The sequence below is a fragment of the Etheostoma spectabile genome, chromosome 4 (assembly GCF_008692095.1).
Source record: "Etheostoma spectabile isolate EspeVRDwgs_2016 chromosome 4, UIUC_Espe_1.0, whole genome shotgun sequence".
NCBI classification, from domain to species: domain Eukaryota; kingdom Metazoa; phylum Chordata; class Actinopteri; order Perciformes; family Percidae; genus Etheostoma; species Etheostoma spectabile.
Genome location: NC_045736.1, coordinates 35,331,153 through 35,341,735, shown reverse-complemented (window position 1 = coordinate 35,341,735; position 10,583 = coordinate 35,331,153). Strand labels below are relative to the sequence as shown.

The 10,583-nt window shown below is 39.1% G+C and overlaps 1 protein-coding gene across 1 annotated transcript in view; it reads right to left on the bottom strand.

The window, feature by feature from the left end:
- Positions 1 to 7,791, bottom strand: part of camk1ga (calcium/calmodulin-dependent protein kinase IGa) — a 19,688-nt gene extending 11,897 nt beyond the window's left edge. The window contains exons 1-4 of the mRNA XM_032513184.1: positions 7,729 to 7,791; positions 6,080 to 6,191; positions 768 to 893; positions 414 to 488 (exon numbers count right to left, since the gene is read on the bottom strand). Coding sequence (XP_032369075.1) covers positions 414 to 488; positions 768 to 893; positions 6,080 to 6,165 — 287 coding nt within the window. The 5' untranslated portion in view covers positions 6,166 to 6,191; positions 7,729 to 7,791. The remainder of the gene's footprint in view (positions 1 to 413; positions 489 to 767; positions 894 to 6,079; positions 6,192 to 7,728) is intronic.
- Positions 7,792 to 10,583: the final 2,792 nt, after the last annotated feature.

The following is a 10,583-nucleotide window of genomic DNA, read 5'->3' as shown; positions in this document are numbered from 1 at the left end:
GTTTCTTCTTCACTAATCTACTCAAGTACAAGTAAAAGTATAGTGATTTAAAACTACTACTGGAAGTGTAATTCTTTCAAAAACTTAATCAAGTAAATGTAACGGAGTAAATGTACCTCGTTACTACCCACTTCTGGTCACATGAGACCCAGCCGTCTTCTAACTCTATACATATTGGGGACTATTCTCCACAGAAGGCGAAGCACTGCTACTTGGGCGGAGTGATTTGCTCGCAGCACCTGAGAAGCCACATGGTGAGGAGCAGAGACTAACAACGGTGCTTTTCAGGGGCTAATCACTCCGCCCAAGTAGCAGTGCTTCACCTTCTGTGGACAATAGTTCCCAGTATATCCTTGTATGGGTTCTACCAAGGTAGTAATTTGTAAAAATGTGATAATAATGAGTCCACTCACAGCTGCATGACCAGGTAATAGTGTGTCCGACTCTCATAGAAATCCTCCAGCCCCACTACGTTCTCATGCTGTATCCTGAAATAATAAGAGAGAGGTTTAGGCATCACTGCTCGCTTAACATGTTGAAGGTGTTGCAGATGCCGGCTGTTATCCTCAGCCCTGGTAAACGTCTCAATCAGAACAGGTTTTTGTATAGGTAAGAAGGTGCTGCACATATAATTCCATGTTATATTAACTTAACGAGTAAATCAATATTGACTTAATATGGCAGAAAACTGCTGCTGCACTGCTCTCTGTTGGCAAGGAACACAATGGAAATCACCTGTGTGTGTGTGTGTGTGTGTGTGTGTTTACCTTCTCAGTACATTGATTTCATTTTCGAGGTTGCTATGAGCAAGGTGTTTCTTCCTTAGACATTTCAAAGCGTACAGTTGTCCCGTTTTCTTCTCTCGCACCATAAAAACCTCTGAAAATGACCCCCTGCAACAAAGAAAAAAAAAAAAGTAATGACAGAGTTAATATATCAAAATCAGTCTGTGGAAATCAAAAAAATGATGCGCCATTGCAAAGTGTTGTGAGTCCGCGAACTGATGTGCAAGGTAACACACACGTGTTGATTGGGACACCCTTTCTGTCTCACATTTCCATAAACACACACCTCCATATAGACCTCGTCATATAGCTTCAGTTAGTCACTTAGACTCTTAATCCTGTAATGAAGTGGAAGCTGTTCTGACATAATGCGCATGATATAATGCATGCACACACACACACACACACGCACATTCAACTCAAGTTGCTGACGAAGGGCTTTAAGCAGCTTTGAGGCTGCAGGGCATACCTACAGTTACCTTAGCAACCATTTGTTACAGGTCGTTGTACTGACAGTGATGTGAAGGAAACCTGGTCTCACTACATTTCTGGAAACAATGCAGATAAATTAAATAACTCTTTCTGAGCAGGACAGGAGACAAATACAGTTGTCTTCTTCACTGCGTACCAAATTTATTTCAAAGACCATACCAGTGGTTTTTTTGCAAGTTTTAGGCACTTGCTAATCTAAAGTGGATGCAAAGTTTGGATTATTTTGTTATAAGGGCATTCCAGCAGTTTACTATTTCTCTTCCATAACTGGATAGTGTCTCCCTTCCAGTTTTTCAATGACTACAGTTTTCTGGTAAATTGACTGTGTAGATAGAACACAGAAATAAAAGTGTTCTGTAGACAAATAGGTTTATGCTATGTTTATAGGTATAAGGTAAGGATAATGTGATATTAGTAATGAAACTCAGTTATCATAACAACTGTTTAGAGCTAAAGCAAAATCAGCCAGTGTATCTTACAGCAACATCTGCAAAACTGTAATTCCAGTCTGACTACCAACAGTCACCTGAGCTGAACAGTTCCCATCAGCAGCAAAACTCATTCACAGCAACACAACTCTTCACACACATAAGTCTCAAATCGTCATCTAGATAACACACACACACACTGTCACTCAGAACACACTGATCATGTTAACAAAACAGAATTATAATGAGGGGGGATGGGGGAAGCCAGCAAAGTATTACGTAACTTAAATGCTGAAAGAACAACAGACTGAGAATGTCATTCATTGAATTAGAAGCCCTTTGATTAAAAATCACAAATCAAAAGACATCTCAAGTTGTTTTGTTTTGATGTTTATATCACCTGACCGAATATACCCCACCTTAATTTGATTGAGTAAAAATGGAGGCTTTCTTTAAGACCTAACTAACCAATGAGCAGAGTAATCAGCTGGCAGTTGTTATATTGGAGAAATAAATGAGTACAACATGCTGCTCTGGCTCTGCTAACAGTCCTCCAGGTGGACATTCTATTTAAATTCACCCTGTATTTGGGTCCACCGCCATTAAAAATAACCCCTTGTATTACAGTAAACATCTATTTCCAATTCTAAGCACAGCGTGTAAGAAAGCCATCACTAAAGTGGCTGACAGCAGCAATACCTACAAATGATGATTGGATTGAAATTATTATGATATTTAAGGATGGTAATAACAAGCTTTTCTATTAGACTGCAACAGAACACGTTTTTAAATAGATGACTTTTATTTAATTTGAATTCAACATTTTAGTTGTATTAAGTTTGGGTCCATTTTGTATCTTATTTTTTATTTTTAAACTTAATCTTTATCTATGCTACTTTATTGGTACCTCTTTGTTTCTGTATTAGGCCCATCTATTGTAACTCAGTTTTATTACCTAACTGTATTTTACAGAAGGCTTGGATGGATAAGTTCTATGAGAAAGATTACTGTGTTTCTTTGGATCTTGGTACCAATGTATGTGACCCTACTTTATTCACTAGCAGTTTCAGCTGTGAGTAGATTACCAAGACAATTGAAAAGGGACGGACACACCAAGCACAGGGCAAAAAACTAATGGCGACATAAGCTGACAGTGCCTCACACCCCCCTTATGTCGCTTGTGTCTTGTCCAAAAAGTTACCCTTGAAAACACCTCCAAGACTTTAGTCGATGTCCAATCAGCATGTTCATTCTGCGCCTGCCTGAGAGGAAATAACTCCTAACGCCAGCAGGCAGCAGCCATGTATTCATCATTGGAGAAGGAAAACCAACTATGTGAATGTTTACTGTATGATACATACAAGAAAACAGCGTTTGCCCTCCTGAATTAGCTAGCGGCAGTGCAGAGCCTAGCTCTGCTTCACTCCCTAATGGGACGGCTATGGGCTAAAAGGACCCCAAAAGTCTACAGACGTAGGGACTTAGACAGAGCTAGTCTATGTCGACAACGTTTAATTTCCGGGATGGCTCCGGTGTTGCCAGAAATTCCGCCGGTTGTCTCTTATTTTGGTCAGATGTCCGTTATCTTCCTCTTTGTGTTGGCGTTCTAGCCACCGGTGGATTTCTGAGGACTATGGTTACCTGGTCCTCAGATCTCTGCAGGGTAAATCCAGACAGCTAGCTAGACTATCTGTCAAATCGGAGTTTTCTCTCACACGACTAAAACTACTTTTGAACGTACACATGTTCCACCAAAACAGGTTCCTTCCTGAGGATATTTTGCAGAGGCACCGTGGCTCCGTCCGGCGCTTAGCATCGGCCTTGCCGTTAATCGTGATAGGATAAAAGAAATTGCCGATAAACCAGAGTAGTTTTCCTCCCATCCCGGAATGCTGTGTGGACCTCTGCAGCTCTGTGGAGACAGGTCTGGCAATGTGAGACTAGGTGAAGTCCGACACTGCCAAGTTGGTGATGGCCAGAGCCGCCCATTGAGCTTCACAATGGCTCTTCAGAATACTATGGGTGGCATTCACGGAGACTACGTCCATGTTTTATACATTTTATGAGTAGAACATATGAGTCCAGGAATAGGTCTTAGTATACTATGTCCAAAATCATCAGAGCAGAAACCTCTCATTAGTTACACAATGTGTTACAAATGGAAAACTTCCATTGAATGAGAACACGTTGCACTTCTACTACTCTGCATTGTTATAAACCATATCCTCTAGGGGTGGGGGGAATCAATTTATGTATTTTTGCAACGATTTCTAAAATCATTTCTTTTCTCCAGAAAGAATGTTTTTTAAAAATTACCTAAATGTTTTTGGTTTGAACAGCACAGTTGACTACATCATATCCAGCCAAACAGAGCGAAAGAAGAAAATCCATGTAATGTTCTTCTTTACAAATTAAATAAATGTCAGACAGACTGACAATTGATGTGCATTCCTTTTAGAAAAAAAAATAGTTTTTAGAAATGTCTCATGATATATTGTCTCTAGAAATGTATTATTCACTTTGTTGTTTTTTCGCAATACTTCTAGAATCGCAATAAATGAAAATCACAATAAAAATCCAATTGCCACCCATGTATCGTGAAAGATTAAAATCGGGACAAAGCTCTAAATATCGTCCTATCTCTAAATATCCTCATTGTCAACATTGTCTTCCTCTTCTTCTCCAGATTTGTCATTCTTGTCGTCTTTCTGCGAGTGTGTGAAAAGGCAACATGTATTATCATAGCATTTAGCAGTAGTGGGAAGAGGCCTGGTCTGCAGCTGTGCGGTTGCTGTAGTACATGGCTTTAACCCATCTTTGCAGCTACAGCTGATAATGTCCAACATGGCCAGAAGAGCAATGGGGCTTGCATTTTCACAGTGCGTTCCGTTTCAGAAGTCCAATTTTCCGAGGTCAAAGTTGGAAATACACCCCCTGAATTTCTGAGCACAGAACACGGACAACCTCGCAGTACCCCGAGCAAAAATTCCAACATGGCTTCTCCGTGCATCAGCTGTAAAAGCTGTAGTAACATACTCATGTCTTATTTGTGTCCCACTAAATCAGTCGTACACACAGTCCTGTCCAACTTCTATCTGTGGACCTGTTGCTACGCTGTTTTTATACACAAAAAAAACTAGCGTAATGTCCTGTTATCAACTGGTATTGCTAACAATGGTTAACATTGCTAGAGCTAATGAAAACAATGCAAATCTAGCATGAGGTTCTGAGTTCCGAGGTAAATGGAATACACTAGGACGGGCATAAGGACTTCCTCTCCTTTCTTCTCGCCTTTTTTCATGTCGCATCCAAACTTAGTGATGTCCACAGCTGGTGGATCGGGCCAGTTTGCTGCTTTGCCAAGCAGCACCTGTAGATGAGCAGGTCAGCCATGGTGCCGATTCAAGCCATGTACAACAGCTAAGTTCTTGCTGGCCCGTACCAACTACTCCTGTGATAGTAGATGTTGAAACCCAGTCACACACTTGCAGCAGTAAGAGCAAGATGAAATCAGAATTAAACAAATTAGTCTGTACTGACTACAGTTCATTTACTGGCGGCGCCCAATATTTTGCCAGATGTTTCTCACCTTACAAAATAAACTTTGAGCTACATGCTGAAAATGTAAAGTTTTGAAGATTTCTTGAGGATTGTGCAATAAGACCTGCTTGGTTTTTTCAGTGAATGACTGTAAAGATCTACAAATATGGTTACTGCATTTACTCTCCAACGGGAACGTTTTGGGACCGATTGGCCATGACAAACTACACACAGCAATACACTGATAAAAGCAAATTACATTCGACCATGTATCCAGCTAAAGTAGATAGTTAGTGTTATTGTATTGTGTGAACTTTATGTAATATTGTATGTGGCACATAAACTAGTTCCTTCCTGAGCGCACCCGCCGCCCAAGACGATTGTGATTGGTTTAAAGAAATGCAAACAACCCAGAGCGTTTTTGTTCTCCTATCCCAGAATGCATCTGTATTAAGGCTCCACCCACGCATAGCTTTCGTTATAGCCTACGCAAAGTGACCTAAAGTTTTTACTTGTGCGTTGGTGCTGTGTGTCAATCTCTTTTAAAGGATAGCAGAGCCTCAATAATGGATTCAGAATGCTCAATAACCCCCATAACCCCTCTAATACTGTCATAACCAGCCAATCAGCTGCTGAAATATTGTCCTTTGGCCTTTATGTTAGTTATTGCAAATTATGCTAATCACGCAAATTGCCCACAACGTGCAAGTTTGCATGCAGCAGTTTCTAGATTCTGGGGACCCATACATTTCCAACTAGTCCTGCTCTTCTTGCACACAGAACAATCCCCATTTCTTTCTCTCGTCTCATTTTACTTTCAACAGCAGTACTTACGATCCCATTTTTCCTATGAAGTCAAACACTTCCTTGATATTACTGGTGCTTTTCTTCCAGCTGCAAATGATCTCCTTCCGCCCCATCTTGGCTCTGACGTTGGCGTAGACTCCTGAAGCACATATGACGACAATTATTTACATTTCTTATGGGTTTAAAAACACAGAGACACCGTCATGCATCAAGTTGAGATTGGAAGGCCACCAGTGTTGATTTTCAAACCCGGAACGATTTTAATTTGATCAGTATCACATAAATATGGGTCTCTTCTCAAAAAAATTCTTACCCTGTTGAGTCCCGTGACTTTGACGTGTCTCTGTCCATTACACATGAAAGGGCTAAGCTAACATTTAGCACTCTCATTCTGTGATTTCTTGTATGAGTTTCACTGCGTCCATGTAACTGAGTCAGTTGAATTCCTTGTATGTATTTTATTCAAACCTTTTATACGGAAAAAAGGATTTGGGCCACATTTCACAATTGAATTCTGAGTTTTAAGTCCAAATTCTGATCATAAAGTCCAAATTCTGACTTGTTTTTAGAAGTCTAAACAGAAAGAAAAAAGTCTGGATTCTGAGATTAAAGTTAAATTTCTGACTTTAATCTCACAAATCAGACCTTTTTTCTCAGAATTCTCAGAATTCTGACAACAAACTCAGAACTCAAATTCATTTTTTTCACATGTGGCCCTAATCCTCTTCTTCCATACTTTTAGAAGTATCAAAGTATCTGTTAACACCTGATATTGCCGGTTGCATCCCACCATGGGGCTGGCAAATCCAAAAACACATTATTTTGGGAATATTAATACAGATTGTTTTGAAAGACTCACAAATTACCTTCCTCAACCCTTTAAGATGTTCCCCCACCTCCCTCATGTTCTGCTTACATAAACATGTGCATGTCCATGCCTGAGGTCAGTTCCCACTGGGTAAAGCCCATTAGCACCGATCCCTTACACAAGATTTCAAAAGGCAGCTGATTAGAGAGGTAGAAAGCAGCGGTTAGGTCATCTCCTCTGCCCAGATCTGCTGTGGGAACAGATTAGTGGCTAATTCTCTTCACGGGACAAAAGGTGGCTCATTGGATGACCCTGGCCTCAAAAAGGCCTTCCAAAAATACCTGCTGTATATTTCCTGCAATGCACCAATACATATTCAAATTGTGAAATTCGTAAAAGTTGCTATCTCTGAAAATGATTGTCACATTCTGATTATACTATACAAAAACCTTTGGACATTTATATTTCTACTTTGCAGGACAGACTTTGTATATTGACTTAATTCTTCAAATGATAAATTAAATTACTTATTTAGTTCCCTTTGGCTTTTAGTCATTACTGACCAATTTAGGGAATCCAGAATTCAAGAGGTATAGATGAAAAGATGATAAAGATATAGCCTATTTAAAATGGCTTTAGCTGTTTATGTCCATCAGTGTTTCCAAATACCAAATCTTGATACACTGCAACACGAGCAACCTCCTGGAGGAAATAACTCCAGTTTGGTATCTCTGATGATTTAAACATCTATAACTCAGGATGTGAGCATATTTCTCAACAACTACGACTTTATTGTATCTTTGCAGTTCAAAAAGGACACCAAATGGATTTACTCTAGTCTTAAAAGTGTAATAAAGCTTGATTTTACCTGATGAGCGGTGCAGGGCTGTCTGAGGTGAGGTATCCAAGGTGTACCTGACTGTTTCATCTAGTCTCCTAGTCTTATAGACAGCTTCAGGAGCAGGGGGCGGGGCCTCGTCCAGTCATGCTACATTCAAAGACTCTTGGAAACTGCACATGCCGTTCACAAAGTTGTTCCCCGTTTTGTAAAACTGATGGAATCTTTTCTAATCTTTGCCCTTCATATGATTCATGATAGCTTGTTCACCACTACATTTGAAAATATTTCTCTTTAATCATTTTTAATTAGTTTAGCAAATGAATACATAGTATATGAGATTGTCTTTCTGTCTTGGCATAATAACAGTGAAGGTATCTTTTGCATTTATTATTTTTACTTTTAATTTTGACAATTTCCTCATTGAAAATAATGTCATACTATATGTCAACCCCCTGCATGTTTTAATCAATATGTTTTTGTAATACGCAACAGATTCCTCAAAGGCTGGCATTTTGTCCATAAGAGGATATTATTATTGTAGCTTAGGATACAATAAATAATGTTTAAAATGATGAATCTCAATGAAGCTCACAGAGCCAGAAAATGTAGCAAAATACCGACAGAACCACAAAAGGCAAACATTAGCCATGTTGTTTCCCTTAAAATGAAGACTTAAGGCCCACAGCTTTGTGGATTGTTGGCTTTCACGTGAGTTGAATTAGAAAAGAAGGGACAAGACAAGGGGAAGAAACAAAAATACTGAAGGACAGGGAGAAGGAAGGCAGGAAGGAATGGAAGATTTAAATGAGTGTACAAGGACTGAAGACACAGAAAGAAATCCTGTATTTTACGTGTATTACAAGGTTATACATTATAGTCACTGAAATCTGACAATAACAGCCATCAGCTAAAGAAAATTTAAGGGAAGAAATCCCTTTGGAACAAATCCTATAAAAACTAAGCCTCCCATGAGGGAAGTAATCAAATGCAGTTCCTAAAAAATTGTGTAAGAAGAACAACATTTGAGTAGTTACTTTATTAAACAAATGGCATATTTTATATGACCAACAGTCAGACTTAGCAATAATAGGCTTCCAAAAAAAAAGGCTATACAAATTATAAGTGTATTAAGATGTTTTATGTTGACGTTAATAAAAAAAGTCCACATATTGGACAGGAAAGAATGTCTAAATGTTAGATTTTTAAACCATTAATCACGCTCATCCATTAATTAGTGGTCCGCTAATACTGTAACTGAAGTCTCTTTTATATAGACCTTAGTGGTCCCCTAATCCTGTATCTGAAGTCTCTTTTATATAGACCTAGTGGTCCCCTAATACTGTATCTGAAGTCTCTTTTATATAGACCTTAGTGGTCCCCTAATACTGTATCTGAAGTCTCTTTATATAGACCTTAGTGGTCCCCTAATACTGTATCTAAGTCTCTTTTATATAGACCTTAGTGGTCCCCTATACTGTATCTGAAGTCTCTTTTATAACCTTAGTGTCCCTAATACTGTATCTGAAGTCTCTTTTTATAGACCTAGTGGTCCCTATACTGTATCTGAAGTCTCTTTTATATAGACCTTAGTGTCCCCTACACTGATCTGAAGTCTCTTTTATTAGACCTTATGTTCCCCTAATACTGTATCTGAAGTCTCTTTTATATAGACCTTAGTGTCCCTAATACTGTATCTGAATTCTCTTTTATAGACCTTATGTTCCCCTAACACTGATCTGAAGTCTCTTTTTATATAGACCTTAGTGGTCCCCTATTACTGTATCTGAAGTCTCTTTTATATGACCTTAGTGGTCCCCTAATACTGTATCTGAAGTCTCTTTTATATGACCTTATGGTCCCTATTACTGTATCTGAGTCTCTTTTATATAGGCCTTAGTGGTCCCCTAATACTGTATCTGAAGTCTCTTTTTTAAGACCTTAGTAGTCCCCTAACTGATCTGAGTCTCTTTATATAGACCTTAGTGGTCCCCTAATACTGTATCTGAAGTCTCTTTTATATAGACCTTAGTGGTCCCCTAATACTGTATCTGAAGTCTCTTTTATATAGACCTTAGTTGTCCCCTATTACTGTATCTGAAGTCTCTTTTATATAGGCCTTAGTGGTCCCCTAATACTGTATCTGAATTCTCTTTTATATAGACCTTAGTGGTCCCCTAATACTGTATCTGAAGTCTTTTTCCCAAAATTCATCCTTGGTGCAGAATTACAGCCACTAGTACCAATCCCAAAACGAGCTTTCCTTAGGATGATGTCTTTTTCTCATGGGTGGGCTAAATTCTCTGGGTGGGCAAAGCAGAGAAAAGGTGTTAACCTTGCCCCTTATGAGGTCATAATGGGCAAGATTCCAGACCGGCCCATCTGAGCTTTCATTTAATCAAAAGTAGAGCAGGATACTCAGGGCTCAGTTTACACACATCACCATTTCTTGCCCTGAGGGACCATAGACAAGCTGGGGGAACTCAGATTAACATATATCAAACAAACTCAGAAAGTGATATTTCCATGCCATGGGACCTTTACCTGGTGAAACAATTGGCTGTGTTATTGAATGCATGGGTCAAAGGCAATTCCTAAAAGTTATATCAAACTGTCCATCTTAACTAGGGCTTTTGTTCACTCATTCCTGACTGTTTCTCTGTAGTCAAAAATATTTCAATTGTACACATGCTGAATACCAGCAGCAGCCACTGAAACAGCAATGTAGTCATCTACATGCACATACATTCACTTGCCATAATAATTACATCACCCAACCATTTGACCTTTAGCTTTCCAGGTACAACATGGTGCAAACGGTTCCACTTTTGTTATTTTTGTCATACCACTAAAACCTTGAAAAGGACATGTGAATTTTGGTAGGC